The sequence below is a fragment of the Colias eurytheme genome, chromosome 20, assembly GCF_061535395.1.
Source record: "Colias eurytheme isolate Ceu_HAF_F1 chromosome 20, ilColEury1 Martin Lab GWU primary, whole genome shotgun sequence".
NCBI lineage: Eukaryota > Metazoa > Arthropoda > Insecta > Lepidoptera > Pieridae > Colias > Colias eurytheme.
Genome location: NC_142999.1, coordinates 7,006,516 through 7,024,623, shown reverse-complemented (window position 1 = coordinate 7,024,623; position 18,108 = coordinate 7,006,516). Strand labels below are relative to the sequence as shown.

The 18,108-nt window shown below is 32.0% G+C and overlaps 1 protein-coding gene across 2 annotated transcripts in view; it reads right to left on the bottom strand.

The window, feature by feature from the left end:
- The window catches only part of trh (PAS domain-containing protein trachealess), a 157,315-nt gene that overhangs the window by 100,087 nt on the left and 39,120 nt on the right, over positions 1 to 18,108 (bottom strand). For both annotated transcript variants that reach the window (XM_090113548.1, XM_090113549.1), the window contains exon 3: positions 7,240 to 7,287. In XM_090113548.1, coding sequence (XP_089969674.1) covers positions 7,240 to 7,287 — 48 coding nt within the window. The remainder of the gene's footprint in view (positions 1 to 7,239; positions 7,288 to 18,108) is intronic.

Here is an 18,108-nt window from a genome sequence, read left to right as displayed (position 1 = left end):
GCAATTGTTGGAATATTTGACAAGGCCATCTCCTCGGCTAACATTTTTATAGATCGTAAGAATGAAAAACTTAATTTTCGATGACTTTAGTTAGTAATATTTAAAACATTAGAAACAAATATATGCACCATGTTATTATGAAAATAGATTTTGAAAATCTAACTCCATCTTTGATTTCGCGTCAATCACGTCGCGCCGGGGGACTACACTTTGATTATCCAAGTTTGATGTCTCAGCCAATTCTATGCATTGGGATTAGCCAATTTCGTAATATATTATACCAAGCTGATTTACATACAAACATGTATCTATATAATACATTGTTAACACTGATGTTTTACAAATATGTAAGTCTATATAATTAGGTACCTAATGAAGAGAAAATCGTTAGTTACATCACTTATTCAAGAACGATTACGGATTTAAAATTGAAAATCTTACAATATTTAAAAATTAAAAGCTTTAATATTGCACACAGCACAATAAATACTTATTTTACAACAACAGTGACTGGCCTAAAATACAGATTCATAAAAAAAGGAATCTTCGAATTCCATATTCAAATTTGGCGCCAACTCTTCACATTAGCTAATAAGGGTGCGACAAGATAAAGCGACGGCGATTAGCACTGACGCGCGACACGACAGCGACTTATTAATACCGTATCCAGTTAATTAAAATCAAACATTTAGATGCACCTCAAGGGTGATGAATCTTGTTACGTCTTACAAATTGAGGACTGTGTTGAATTGAGCGATGGTTGTTTGCATTTTCTTTATTTTTTCTTAACATCGTAAATATGTTTCTCAACTTAATAAGAGTTTTATTTATTGATGGAAAATGATACAAACTACACAAGATGTATGATCAATAATTGATCGGCTTAAGGAAGTACATAAAAAATAACTGATGACTTGTTTATATTCTTTCCTATAAAGTATTAATAATTGTAATTGCACCATTCATCTTGCAGTTTCATTAAAACGTAACATATGTATTTTAATACTATATTACAAATTAACCTACAAGGTAAGTACGTGAAAGAACTCAGTTTAGACATCTTCTAAATAAGTCGAAACGTAAAAAAATCATACCAACCAACTCCAGCTGTAACAATAGTAACTTCTAAACGTTGATATCCGTCACATCAATGACAAATAACTCCAATAAAATAAAACGAGACAGTAGCGTCGCGTTATCATCAGTAAAAAACGTCAAAAGGCACCGCCCGAACAATCGTTGCGACCTCCATTAATCAGAAGCCGAGGGTTGAAGACACTTAATCAAAGTATCACAATATGACGACTATAATAGGTACATGAATATTTATAAGAGAATTAGGCTCGCTCAGGACGGAGCGACGCGTCGTTTTAAACGGTGTGGCCTCGCCTTAATAATTGTTTGCAAGGAGCCGGCTCTTCTTATTGTTTCGTATTTAGAAAGTAGTAATAATAATGCAGGGATATTATATTTTTTACAGTGTTGGTAGGTTTTGAGATGAGTAATTGAGGACTGAATTGAAGGACATTACGAAAAGGTTGTATTTTTCGAACAATGGGGCTGTTGTGGTGATGCAGTTTAAGGCTCATCAGCATCTAATTTTTATTTAATCATGCAAAATCTAAAAAAAATATTTTAGTATCCTGATAGTTTTTGAGAATATTACCGACCACAGATAATTAAAAAGACATTGGCTTAGCTAATAAATTACTTAAAAAGCAACCCCTCGTGCTTTCAGTCATTATATTTCTATTTTAAATCTGCTACGAGTATTTCGGCAAATTTCCTTTGCAATGTTAAAATTCCGTACACAAAATGGAACGTTCTAGAAACGGAGCATTTTCAATCGAATCGGGGGAACGAATTAGTATTACAAGTGACCAAATCCCGGTTTAATGTGACGTTGGTCATCCGATCCCGGGATCAAGTTATAAGTCCTGGATTAAAACTAAGGGACAAGCTGACTTTGTTACATTTTGTCAAGGCAATTTAGACTCAAAGACCACTATATAAAGTATATAATGCCTCGTAGATATTGTTTGCAAAATAATTTTTAGCGCCCCCGGAATATAAAAGCATTTCGGTGTAAGATTATGATATTACGAAATATATTGCTTTAAGTAATAGTTGTGGTTGTAACCAGTATATCATGGGATGAAAGTGTTTTTTGTAAGAGTGGTGAATTTTTTTTGACAGCTGTAAAAAACTTTTAGGTTATTCTCATATAGCGGATATAGCAAATCGTGTAGAAATTTTTACCGTTTACCTATAAACTAATCAGATTTTTAATTTTGGTAACATTTCCTTTTGTATGAATAAATTAAGTATTATTGCACTAAAAGTCTCACAAAGAAATAATTAAGTTTTAAATCATAATACACCATCAACATTTTGAAAACTCGATCTCGTTTAGCAAATAAAAACGTTGCTTTTGCCATTTTACTAATAACGCGATACAAACTAAAAACAACCACTAACATCAAAGAAAACCGTATTACCTTATACGTACACTAATCCAATCAAAATCCACAAAAGAACATGAAATCTTCGAAACAACCAATTGTTCGAGCAAAGTAAACAAAAGAAATTTCCAAATTCCTATTAAGACGAAATAAATTACCCTCCCTACTAATTGGAAGTGGGCATTTTTGACGCAAAGGAATTTATGCAAAACATTCGCCGACAAATTAAAAGTGCTAAGAAAAAAGTATAAATTAATGCACCCAGTACGATTTTAATTGTCGTTCGTAAAGAATTTATGGACATACCGAAAAAGGAGAGCTAATCAAACATGCTAATTCTTTGCAAAATTGTACTTGACGTTTCTCAATCTGGATTTATACAAGTACGCGTGTGGTTAGGTAAGATATGATAAAAAGTGATACGTTTACGATAAATAAAGAATAAACAAAATACATTACCGGGTATTTATCAAAACATCTAGTAGCATTGGAAAGTAAAATTCAGTCCAATTGGAATTTGATTGAAACGTAAAGTTCTTGCTCGTTTTTGTTATGATTATTTAAACTGTTATTTTCTAAGGAAAATTCTAGTTGTCAATATCTGTAAATTGGTCTTTGTTACGGTTTTGCTTCCATCAAAGTCGTTTATGTCTGCTTAATACTATAAATGTAGTAGCTATAAATTGCTCTGTAGTAGATACAATAAGTATAGTTATACGTATCCGTATTATTACAATTGAATTCAATTTATTCGTATCGATATTTATTCCAGATTCAATCAGATATTCAATAACTGTTGTCATAATACACAAAAACATGACTTGCTTGACGGACGTAAGTATTCCGATTTTTGATTTTATCTCTTATCGAGACAAGAACTTTTCTCGGAATATTATTGTAGAACAAAAACATCTTATAGTCAATTGTGAAAAACGTAAATTATTCTTATTGGAACCAATTAAAATCGAATAACATAAATATCGTAATGATTAAAAAATTTTGACATCAGACTAGCTTTTCGCCCTGTTAGTATTTTTTTCATATAGGTTCTAAGCTACCTCCCTACAAATTTTCAGTCAAATCAGTTCAGCCGTTCTTTTGTTATAAATAGTGCAACTAATACGACTTTCTTTAATAAATATAAAATAATTTTTGTGGCATATCCATATTAGCTTTACCTATGAATATTTCTCATTGAGGGTCAAACGGCGTTATAATCGACAGAATAAATATTATTCATTCATTAATTACAATTGCAATTATGTGATTTTGTGTAAATTCATTACGAAAAAAGGTAAATTATCAGAATATAGGATATTTTGGAATTTGAACTCAATAAAATGTTAGTCAAAAGCTTATTTCATACAATTCTCTAATCTTCTTAACCAAATTAAAATGATTATAATATCCTTACAAATAATTATTATTAAATAAAACTTTGTTTTATGTAACCCTTCTTCACCTTTCTACTAATTTATCTTTCGATTATAATGTTAATAAATGACCTTTAAATCAGCTAATAGGCAATGGCTAAGTTTATTATACTATTATCTACACCTAATTAAAATACTACCTTCTACCTAATTATATAATATACTATCTACTTCCATAAGTTTGTTCAGAAAAGTGCAGAGTACGATATAAAAGCTCATTTAGGAAGCTTAAAGTTCACAAGCATGTGAAGTTTCATAAAAATAACTATGTACCAAGAGCTGCAGAACAATATGATAGCTAGTATGTTCTACCAAAAATCCTTCTTAATAGGTGCATAGGTGCAATAGTTATTATGTACCTACTTGTGTCCGTCTATATGCCGAAATTTACTTAAAGTTACTGTTTAGTTAATTTTAAATATTTTAGCTATTATTAAGTTTATATACGTTATAGTTTTGGGTTTAGTCAGTTAGTTTAGTTTGTTAAAAAATCTATGGTAATAATACTACAGGGAAACAAGAAGTTAATGTTTCAATTCAAAGTTCTAAGAAGTCTCGAGCGCGCAATTTCTATAAACAAAGATTTAAAACAGTAAAACATGAAATAGATATTGAGTATGAAAGAAAAATTATAAGCAGTTCTTAGTCTATAAATTGGGGTAACTATTAGCAACTAGTACGCTAGTCACGTTTGCAAGAAAGAAAGGGAAGATTACACTTATACAAATTGCATGTGAGAGAAAGGGACAGAGTTTAATGCGAAAAGTGTGCTTTTGCTCACCTGCTGATCACCGTGTTTTATGATAATTTATATTATAGTTTTAACCATCCTAATTTCTTAATGTATGAAATTATTATATTATACGAGTTGTTCACTGAGAATTATTTACTTATATTTTTTTAAAATACATTCTTGAAATAATTTATAATTTGAAAATATTTTTACGCTGCTCTTGAATCGCGGAATTAACGATTTTGTTTAATTTATGTAGTGAAATATTATAACTAGGTACCTACTTAATTGTGAACAAATTATTAGGTACCTTCATAATATCTCCTTAGATAAATTAAATTTCCAATATAACCTATGTCTATCACTTCACTACATAGTATCATCACTACATAGTACATATAAAACAAAGTCGCTTTTTCTGTCCCTATGTCCCTATGTATGCTTAAATCTTTAAAACTACGCAACGGATTTTGATGCGGTTTTTTTGTACTATTACAAATACACAATAGAGTGATTCAAGAGGAAGGTTTTAGTATATAATTTATTAGGTTTTATACAAATTGGGCGAAGCCGCGGCGGTAAGCTAGATACATACTAATCTATACAAAAGCATATGGTAACTATTACCCTATTAATCTTATCATAACGATTTTATGCATACAGCTCTACATTTCCTAATAGTTAATTCCATACAATGCTAATACCTCCCCTAATAAAACCAGCACTAATAAAATCGATACAATAAATAACCTTCCATTCGAATAGCTCGTAATGAATCGAACTCATAACTATCGGATGCAAATTCGTTTTGATTAAAACAATAACAATAAAGCAGCTGAATCGAATAAGGTATCGATACATCGGGAATCGATCGGATCGTCTCGATTATTGTCCCTTACTAGGCAGCGAGTAATTACTCGCTACTATTGTGTTATGAGATTTATCTGCGATATAAATACTTGGTATAAATCGTAATGAGGATACAGGGGTACAGCTATCGATTCTTATCGATATGTTAACGATTTTCAGTAATAAGCACTCGTTATAAGCCATTATATAAAAAATGGAATATGCTAATTACATGCTAATTACATTTAGATATGTATGGATATTTTGCCAAAATACCATAACACGCTTTCCAAAAGATGAAAATATTTAAACTTTTAGCATACTTTATGCATTTGCTACAATTTCTTGCCAACCTCTATGATCGGAACAGTCTATTTTCTTAATTCAATCATCTTTTACTAACACCGATATTCTAGAACATTCCAGAAGCATTAGACATTCTTTGAATAGGTTAAAAGCAAACAAAACATCCAAATAATGCCCTTATCCAAAGCTTTGTCCTAGCCCATACACGATTTGTAATTTGTAGCGGCCTACATGAAGGTTTTCATTATTTTTATCCAGTGTCTTAAGCCAGGGCTTACTGGACACACAGGATGAATATTAAGCAGTAGGATTGAAATCGGACATTTTGTTTTTGACGGCGACATCACGGGAATGACAATGTTGTAATTTACGTAGAAAAGCTCGAAATTTGATGTCGGAATATAATTTAGAGAGCTTTTGCAAGGGCAATTTAAATTATTTTACGAAATGTAATGTGACTAATTATGAAAAATTAAGACTAACCTGGGTGACCCCAGGTTAGTGTGGATAATTATTAAACCACCAGGATAACAGACAGTAGGTATTTCATTTGATACTAATAGACTTCTTAGTTTTTAAAAAAAGACGGGTTGCACTCCGGGAGTGCCGACAGAAGTGAAAACTTGATTATTAACGTTGAGCATGTTTGATATCCATCCGTCACGCTTTTACGTGTCCTGACGCGAGTTTAAGATTTTATACCCAACGCTGCTAAAGAAGTTTTCACTTCAATAATATTAGCAATGCATTATAAACTAGTCCATTGGATACTGTGTACACCGGGCTATTACTCGTGATAAAAACATGTAATCTAAGCTCATTCTTAGCTTTATTTATTGTATTAGAAATTTGTAAAGTCATATTAAGTATAACAATGTTAACTTCCATATTTCTGCAAACTTCCACACAAGAATATTTCGTGAGAACGCATATCAAATTAGCATTTTTAGAGATCGAATAATCGGATGCCTGGTTTTTAGATAGCCTGGTTTCGATCGGATGTAGATTGCTTCTCAATAACATGCTTCGGGCGGTTTGACAAGACCGTGATTTTCATAATTGTTGATTATTTTTAGTGCTACTGTCGAATATTTTCGTGTTATTAACAAAACAAGAGCGCACATGAGGAAGAATTAAGTTTGGGGAAGAATGGTCGAAACTTTTATAGTTGAATTCGGTTTATTTTAAAGAGATACCTATCGTTTGATTGAATATAATTATAGAAAAAATAAACAAATGACACAGGATTATTTGATATCTATTACAAGAAACACAGAAACGTTTATCACTTTTAGATATTTTCAGAAACTTATTGTGCTATACCTACACATACAATATAAGATATTATGTAACCTCAATCAATGAAATGATTTGAAAAAAAAATCGTGTTTGTTAAAATCTAATATGATATGAGCTTGTTATTTATAGCTATTTTATATATATTAAATACACTTACCGACTATTCACTGAAGCAGCGTTTCCAACACCATCTACTGATGGTTTCCTGAAACAATCATAAGCATTACCAACCCACCTCATATATTTTATATTTAAACATTAGTGTAAACAATTAATTGAATGTTTGGTGTGGCTGGCATATTCTAAAATCTAATAAGTCACAACAAATCGCAAAGGTATGGAAATAACTTCTAAATCTAGCGTCTCTCATCCATCGTTCCACTAAACTTGCTCATTGCAAGTTACAATTAATAGGAAAATCACTATATTTGTATTTACAACTAGCGGTCCGCCCCGGCTTCGCCCGTGGTACATGTTTACGTTTTCTCTACATAAGAACCATCCTCGTACTTCAAGGAATGTAATAAAAAAAGAATTATCGAAATCGGTTCAGCCGTTCTCGAGTTATGCGCTTACCAACACATTTTGCGATTCATTTTTATATATAAGAAGAAGATAGTAAGAAAAGCTTGGATATGGATATGGAGTTTCTTGCCGGTTCTTCTCCATAGATACTGCTTTCCGAATCGGTGGTAAATGTTAAAAATATGTAAAAATATGACGTTTCAAAAGTGCTTCTCGAAGAAGTCTATTTGAATAAATAAATGTTTGAGTTTGTTTGAGTTTAAAGACGCTCTATATTGTAGAGGTTCCCCGTCCAAGATTAAGCTTCAAACTAACTTGCACTTTTATTTACCTATCTAATCACAATTCGATCACACCAACCTTTTTGATGAGTTTTTACAAGCATACGAGAATCTTATTTGGTACTCAGATTATTTAATACACCCTTAAAATAATATACAAAGAATATTAATTTATCCTGTAATTTAAAAAAGATATTTAATTTCTGTCTATCACAATACTCATACATCATTACATTATTTCCATTTCCATATCCATCTTAGGATTGATATATAGAAATAATTAAGAAACAAATTTCGGCAAATCTTAATATACTTACATCCAATATTGGTCTGTAATACCAGAAGCGTGTGGTGCATAATGGTTTGCCAAATGATATGGAGCACAGAAATTCACCATTGGTACTGCGTACATTATGATTTAATGTTAAACAATATCTAATTATCCTAGACAAAAAGCATATTGTGAAAATTAAAATGTTTTTGAAAATTCATACAAATATTAAATTCCGACGCTTCAACCTATTTCTTTTCGACAATACCATCAGTCCAGTCAGAATCGTTTACAATTACAGTGAAACCTGGTTAAGTGAGACATCAAGGGACCAGCAATTTCGTTTCACTTATAGAGGTATTCCACTTACCCAGTGTCTCAGATATACAGGTACAAATAAATTTCTGTCTCATTTACAGAGGGTTCCAATAATAATTTGACATTTTTCAAATAAACATCTGTATGATAGTAAAGTGAAACTAAAACTGAAGGTAATTGAAGCTCAAAATTTGTACTTACGTAGTTGGAATTACGTGTGGAATTTGTGGGTATAATAAGAATGAGTAAACAAACAATGTTATCTCAGTTATAGAGGTTTATGCATATAAAATTTACTCGCTGTCTCAGTTATAGAGGTAACTATGATGATAAATCGAAAGAACAAATCCCAGATATAGAGGTTTACCTAGTCCCACTAACAGAGGTAATTCAGTGCCTAAGTGTTGGGACCTCAGCATGAGTTCCAGTTATGGAGGTTTCTCATTTATCCAGGTCCCACTTAACCAAGTTTCATGTATTAACAAAATGGTAAATTATTATTTTTCTGTATTTTTTGCGATTCTAAAGCTCTTCTATACGAAGTCTTGTTAAGCATTGCTTAATCAATGTAAAACCTGCACTCATCAAAAATATCTATAAATCCTACAAGCCAAGCACACGAACGTCTTTACATAAAACTTAAAAGTGCCGCAACCATTCCCAGAAACGTAAAACCTTTCAGTTTTCATTATCCACGCCGCATGCGTCTAACAAGTAACTATTGGGCAACGCATTCCAAATTAAACAGATCTAGTTGAGTTGAGCGCGACCAATCTCATAATAGTTCCATTTAGCTGCCAACAGATGTCGTTATCGCCCACTGCGCGGATACGAAATTAAACGATATAAAAGTATTAACAGTGACGTAGCCAGGTATACTAGGGCCCTGGGAAAAGTCACGGGGCCTCTCAACTATCAACGAAAATGCCATGAGTAGTAAAGACGAAGTTTTTTGAAGTGAAACTTCTTTAGGCGCGTTGAGAGTAAAATTTCAAGGTTGCGTCATGGCAATAACGGCACGTCATGGAGTAAGGTGACGATTTTGCTATCTTTGAATTTTACCAAAGACGTTGCGCTTCTGACACGTGTGTTCAGCGCCCACCTTCTTTTTTATTGTCGATAGGGAAGCGCTTGACTACAATCTCGCTTATTAAAATAAGATGGTCTAAAATAGTACGCGCTTCCCAAGGAGCTTGTACGTCGCTCTACGCTTGAAGTCTCAAGAATTTTCTAAATTTCAGTTCAATCGAGATTTTCTGCTAGGGCCCCTAACTCGAAAGCCCTGGGGCCCTGTGCCACAAAGCTCCTGTATAGCTACTGCGTATTAAATGCACTTATAATGAGACGGTGCGTGTTTACAACTTTTTACTGATCTCCTTTTATAGTTACTGCTTTGATTATGCAGCGTTTTAATATTGTTTTTAGTTTTACACGAACATGTTACACGTTGAAGAGGCTTAGTGTATTTGAAATGGGACTTTTTTTTATATTGATTGCGTAAATGCGTGTGCGTGTGACCTTAGACGGTTCGAGTTTATCATCTTGCTGTTATATTATGATAATAGTTCTTGTTTTTTTTTTCAATAAGAGTGCTATGCAAAAAGTAAGTAGATACTAGTTACTAATTGCATAATATAATTAATTATATTACAATAATTATGATCTAAATTTCCAGTAGGTAAAATTAAATTTAATAAGTGTAAAAGTTTTGATGTATATCTGTCCGTTTAAAATGGGTAAAAATCGAGTCTAAAGGAGTCGGTTACATACAAACAGCTAATAGAAGCGCGTTAAAAAAACCTACACCGATAACCATGGAGGCAGCGTTAAATACCCTAATCATCATCACACCAATTACAAATCGATTAAATGCAATCGTTGCTACCGATTCCGATTCGATACCAATTCGATTCTGATTTATTTCGATTGTCACTCGGCGGCGCGGTCAAAGAGACAGTTCTAACAAGAGATTCGTTATGGAAATGCTATGTTTTCTTATTTCTATGCTTCTAGCCTCACAGAAGTATAAATAGTTAAATGGCCTTTACAAGTGCCGCGAGTAATTATTTAAGTTACCTAACTTTTAAAAATAGTGAAGAATTGTATCTATGGATAAAAGCTTCAAAGCTCTTTCAGTAATTTTAATAAAAATACGTTATAATGTATTTATAGACATAATATAACATATGTAAAATGTTATGTTAAAAAAATATGATTTATATTTTATGCATTTTTATATACAACTAGCGGTCCGCCCCGGCTTCGCCCGTGGTACATATTTACGTTTTCTCTACATAAGAACCATCCTCGTACTTCAAGGAATATAATAAAAAAAGAATAATCGAAATCGGTTCAGCCGTACACACGTGATGCCGTGACAACGCGAAACGGGTTTCATTTTTATATATGTTTATAGATCTAGTATTATTATAGGTGTACTTATTAAATAAGTAAAAATAGCTATTTAACGGGAATCTTATGTATGGCTAATGAACGTAGAGCACATTCGTGAATTTTGCATCACTATTACTAATTTATTTGTTTAATAAACAGCATTTTTTATTTCAAATGATCATAAGAATTTCATTATGTTCCCTTTATCGAATAAAAATCGTACATACTTATATTTTGACTTTATTTTTATTGACCAACTAACATTTTTCATATTTCAAAATTAGAGTTTTATTTTCAAACAGAAGTGTAGAGACTTGTGAAAATGTAAAAATATTTAACGTACCTACCTACTACGGACCACCGTACCGTACCTCCCATATCAACCATACGTCCATACCCCATATTACTTTCCCGTTTAAACTACAGTAGATTAATTAAAGCTACTAATTGATAACAAGAAGAGCAATTAAAGTAGCAATAAGGGGTACACTCGGACATATATTTTGCGGCTTAAATACAAATGTCTTCATTACGCTCCGCCCGTCGGCATTTCAAACGAAAAACGGTCTCCCACATCGCGACTTTCCAAGAAAACCCCTTAAAACATCAAATTCCACGATATATCGAATAAGGACTGGTATCGATTAATCGAAACGTTGCGAATAAGCAATCGATCACGGACTTGTTTCAACTGGCTAAGCACGATTCGCGGAAAAAGTTTTACCAACTTTACAGGACTGAAGGTATCGTCGAAGAATTATGTTCACTTGAAAATACATTAAAAAATATACAAACAGTTTAATTCGCGCCTAAATTACTTTTACCTTTACTCTAACTTCAAGACATAAATACGTAAACATTTAAATTTCACTAAACACAACTTTCAAATAAAATCCTAACATCGAAAATTACGTCTAACTTTCATTTATTGTATAATGTTGGCACAGAAAAAAAAAACAATTCAACGAAGTTCGCGCTCAAATTTAAATTTGGAACTCTAGAAAAAAGTTTCTGCTAGAATCGCGTAGGCCTGCGTTCGTCGCGGCGCGCCACGTGTTTGTGCGGTGACATTGCACGCCCTCACCAAACTTCGCAACCCCTGCACTTGTACACAACATTACGCTCATGTGTGCGTAATCGAATACCAATCTGTGATCGGGACATCTTAATGAATCATTAATTCCTTGTTAGGATCCGTTTTGACTTTTGACTTGTTTTACGCGTGATCTGTTAAAGTTTGGTTACTGTTTCGAGTTATGTTTGAAGTTTGTTTATTTACCAAGTATTTGATAATATTATGGTTTAAATTAGGGATGTAACGATACCGATACCGATACCGATATATCGGCCGATATATCGGCAAGCCGATATATCGGTATCGCCGATAATAAATCAACCGATACCGATATTTTTTTATTAAATTCTTTCTTTTCTTTTATGTTTTTGCATTGTATTCATTCATATTGTTTTATTTCTGTTTCTGTAATAGTGTTAAGGAAGAGCGGAACCTCCTGACACAAGCATTTTATTTGCTTACTAGGAGTGCTCCAATCACAAATTTGTTTATGTAAAGGAAAGAAATAAATAATTTTGAATATTGAAGTAAAACTTCTTTAGGCGCGACTAGGGAGTAACTCAGATTTTTTTTCTGACGGAAGTAACGCTGTGTAGTTTCCGCCATTTAAAAATAATAATTCTGATTGTTGTAAGTATATGTCATATACTACACGCTTCTTGACTTATACGCCAGCTAGTGGCAAATATCATAATCAATTAGGATTATTTATTTTCAAATTTTCAAACGGATCAATTGTGAATAGCAAAGTGAATGAAAAATTCAACAGTTTTAAAAACATTATTTTAAATTGCAAAATTTTTTGAAAATCTCTAAATATACTTGTTTATTTATTACTTTTAAAATAAGTAAATTAAAAATAAATTTTCTGACAATTGCGACATTTTATAATATTCAATAACAAGGTTATATTGACATGTGCGTTTTACTTCAATCGCGCGTAAAGGTTTTTACACACACTTTTTTTTTAATTTTTAACGTGATAACGTTTTTAAAATCGTTTTAGTCGGGTGACATGTTCATAAACTTGTGTCACACCAAAACCTCACGAGCGCGATCGCAGGTATAACGAGAGAGAGACGGACCGATCTCCCGTTTCATCTCGAGCGCTGCCACTGCATTATGTTATCACGTAAACATCTCGATCGTAAACCTACTTTACAAACAACCAATTTTTTTGATATCAAATAATTCAAAAACCCGCGCCCAATGAACGATGCGGGAGGCCGCCCGCGCGTGCGCACTTTGTTTTCTGAAAAAACTCTACCAATAGTAAACTTTTATTAGGTACTGATTGTATGTGTATTATTTAAAGTTTAACTGACTTCGTAAAATAATAATACTAAAATAAATGGTTTTGTTGTTTTTTGATTTGGCATTTTTATTCAAAAGAATACGATTAACAGTTGTCTCTGTTAAATGTTGGTAACTTTTTATGCATAATTCACTATTTATTTTTCTACCAAGCCATCGATATCGGTATCGGTATCGGTATCGCCGATACATTACTACAAATATCGGTATCGGTATCGTATCGGCAAAATCATGTATCGTTACATCCCTAGTTTAAATGAATTGTATTTATTACAAAAATGTTAATTAATTATAACAACCTGATAAATAAGAAAAAAGAGAACACAATAAAACACAAACGCACAAACACAAAAATAAGCTTCACGAAGTGTAACCTAATTTTACACCTTATGTAGTTTAAAATGAATACATTAAAAGATATGTACCTGTCCCTAGCATAAAAAATATTTTTATTTCCACACAGAAGAGAGAAAGAGAATTCTCGTCACAATCGCGGAATATTTCTCTGATATTAGGGTAATGCGACAGAACACTGGCAACATCGCTTGAATAATAGATAGAAATTGGCGAGTCGCGGCGTGCGCTGTCAATTATTTACCGCGAAATTATTGACGAAACTAGAAATGGCGGGAAATATTTTTATAAGTACATTATGCTTGTAATAATGTGGCATAGATAAAAAATATTTTGTAATAAATTTGGAAAACTTTCTGTGTATGTAGAGATCAGAAAGTTTAGACAACATCACAAAATTGGTAAAATTGCTATCTGTCTCGACTTAGATTTAGGATGTCTTAGAGAACCCTACAAAGCCTTGTAAAACGCTCGACATGAATTAATACATAAATAAATCATTATCGAAATATGATTATTTATTATTAAATTAGTATCATACTGTTTAATATGTAAATTTATTTATAAACTAGCGGTCCGCCCCGGCTTCGCCCGTGGTACATAATATTGACGTTATCTCTACATAAGAACCATCCTCGTACTTCAAGGAATATAATAAAAAAAGAATTATCGAAATCGGTTCAGCCGTTCTCGAGTTATGCGCTTACCAACACATTTTGCGATTCATTTTTTTTATTTATAAATTATAATCTCCGACGGTTTTGGGGAGTTGCCGGAAGGAAGATTTGTATCAAGATCAATTATTTAAACAGTATTTTTTCTTTGTTTAAGCAGCTTTTTCGTACTCATGGTATACTATGCATTTACTTACAAATAATAAATTAATACAGTATATTTAAAACTGTATAGGTCCATAACAAGATTCCTAGATGTTATAAGGAAAAAGCTTTGCGTAAACGAGGAGTTCAGAACTCAAAGTCAAACATGTAGGTACTAACTCAACTAAACTTTCTTCAGAAGCGTTTTTTAATCGTCTTATTTGATAGTTTAGTATAGTTCTAGTTACCTTAAAGTTGTTAATTTTTAAATATTTCAGAAAAACTTTCACAATAAAAACAACGGCTACTCTCTTTAATTCATCAAGTTATTTGATCATTGACCCAAAAAATCATCATACATACATACTATGTAAAACATAACCCTCCTTCCCACAGTCAGGTAAAGTAAGCAACAATTGAGAGCATAGTGGATAATGCAATAGCAACAGTCGGTTTACTATCGCCATGGGATAGTCATAAAGCGGGGGCCTAATGACGATTTATAAGGCTCTGTGCAGTGCAGTGGTCGGGATATACGGTTTATAAGACCTTTTTTGCTTAAAAGATACACAAAAGTTAAAACTAGGTTTTAAAATATGTACAAGGTTGGAAAGTCGACTTTTTTGACTTAAAGATGGTTAACATAAATAACGGTAAGATGGATTTTTCTATTGATCGAAAGATATATAAAAAAGGTTTATAAACGTGTTGCTATAAAAAAAATGTAAATATTTTTTGCAGTTAAATTTATATTCGTTGGTTTCATATACTCCAGCAAAGTGGCAGATGGGAAAATCTTTCTAAAATAAATTTGAATATTGTTCAAATTATAAAAAAAATGGAAATATTGATATTCAAACTCACATTTTTTATCGATGTATAAATATTAAATAATGAATAATTTTTCCAAAAACCAAAGGTTGAAGAGCCCTGCCATCACTGAACGCTAAGTACCTGATGCCGTGACATTCGACCCTTACTTTGTTTTATTTTTTACCGCAAAGCTTTATTGTTCCGGGGTGATGCACTCACAGACATACAACGCGAAAATTATTTATGCTCTCTCAAATATTTACCAAACAATAATGTCGGAGTGAAATGTAAATACATCATGGTAAACAAAGGAAATACTTCTGAATTCTGAATCATCGTTTTAAGGACAAATTATTTATTTTTAACTTCCGAAATATTTATTTTTTATCGATATTTGTTTCTTATTGATTTGTGTCACTGGCACTGCGTTCTTGATCAACAAAATCTGACCAAAAACCTTGAAAATAAACAATTTAGAAAGATACATGAATTGCATAATACTCAGTCAAAATTACCTAGTAGGTAATCTATATTTTAAACATTGCTGTGACATTGCCCTCCTTCTGACGTAGTCAGGCTATAAGAAATAACTGACAAAAACTCGTGATCCATTGAAATGTTACATTTTTTAGCCCTAACCTTGCATTTTTTAGAGGACGCAATTTTGTTTTTTTGATGTGTAGGGGGGGTCAGTGTGAAGCTAAAACCAAGTTTGTGGGGTCGCCACCTTTGTCCCACGGCCGCCATCTTGAAAATAGCGGTTGATATGGTTTTTACGATATATCTCTTAAACTATTTATTTGAAAAAAAAAATTGTTTACATTATTTGTTGCAAATTAAATTCTCTACAACTTTGGTGTAGTAACTTTTAGTCGTAGAACTATAAATAAAAAAGTTATAAGCGAAAATGTTCAGAAATTAGAGCCATTTATATTTTTCAATAAAACTTTTTTTTATCATTTTACGAAGAAATGATATCAGACCATTTTTATAGATTGTTTTTCGAGGAACAACTTTTATATACAACATTTTTTCATAACGTCAATAACTAAGGTTTTACAGCGCGTAGCGCTCTGAAGTGAGTACTATTTTTCAGTACTCTTAACTATACATAATATATTGGCTATTGGCTCTTTTCTCATACTCCAGAACAATAGAAGCACACTGCAGAACATTTCAGACCTGCTTTTCGACGTAAAAAAAAGTCGCGCTTCCAGACTCTACCTCCTGGGTGGTGGGGAAAAGATTCAATAATTAATTATTAGTGATATTGCAAAATTAATTATTAAAAATATTATAATAACAAAAAAAACCATTACTGATGACAAATTATTATTAGTACACACATAATATAAACTGTATACTGTATAGTTCAGAGTACTGAAAATTAGTACTCACTTCGGAGCGCTGTAAAACCTTAGCTATTTAATTAATGAAAAAATGTTGTATATAAAAGTTGTTCCTCGAAAAACAATCTACAAAAATGGTCAAATATCATTTCTACGTAAAATTATAAAAAAAAGTTTTATTGAAAAATATAAATGGCTCTAATTTCTGAACATTTTCGCTTATAACTTTTTTATTTATAGTTCTACGACTAAAAGTTACTATACCAAAGTTGTAGAGTATTTAATTTGCAACAAATAATGTAAACAATTTTTTTTTATCAAATAAATAGTTTAAGAGATATATCGTAAAAACCATATCAACCGCTATTTTCAAGATGGCGGCCGTGGGACAAGGGTGGCGACCCCACAAACTTGGTGATAGCTTCACACTGACCACCCCTACACATCAAAAAAATAAAATTGCGTCCTCTAAAAAATGCAACCCCAAATGTAACTTTTCAATGGACCATCGCGTTTAAAGAGGTTGATAAATCTAAATATGTAAATTTTTGAAACGTGTAAAACAGTATAATATAATTAAAGCATTATTACAGCTTAAATATATATTACGTGTTTTGTATTTCCTGAAATTTGGAAAAAATGGTTACAAACTAAATTAAATTTCCTATTACAATTATCAAGTCTATCTTCTATAATATAAAAATGAATCGCAAAATGTGTTGGTAAGCGCATAACTCGAGAACGGCTGAACCGATTTCAATAATTCTTTTTTTATTATATTCCTTGAAGTACGAGGATGGTTTTTATGTAGAGAAAACGTAAATATGAACCACGGGCGAAGCCGGGGCGGACTGCTAGTCTACAATAAAATATCTCATCAAGACATGCTATCCCGCAACTCATATAAAAACTTTTTAATGCCTTCTGAGGTGGTTAGGGATTACTTGGATTAACTTGAAACTTGATGCTAAAGTTTCTGTACATCTGTTAATTCATTTTAGGTAACAAAGTAAGAACTAGTATAATTAGACCTTTTAAACCTCCATTATGTTTCAAAATCCCTTAAAATATTTTGAATATTGATATTTATTTCCTACTCTGTATTAAATATAAAAATGATAACTTTGCAAGGTTGCACGAAAGCATATTCACAGAATAAATCCCGTAATATCCTAAATCTTACGCGATTTAAGTTGAGACATTATGAATAAGACGCTCGTTTAAAAATTAGTTTGGCGCATTTGAGTCGCGTAACTGTCGCTACGGATTACGTAGGTACTTGGTACCGTAAGTTTTTGTTATTTAAATTTGTAGACAATATAATTCTAATTTTAATTGGTAATTTGGTATATCAGCTAAATATATAAAAAGTAATATAAATTATGTATATTTAGTAACGTTATAATAAATACTTAATGATTTTTAAAAGTGGGACTTCAGTATTTTATTTCGTGATTAATGGTAATACCTACATATATGATTTGGAGTAAGTAGATATCATACTTAGAACATCA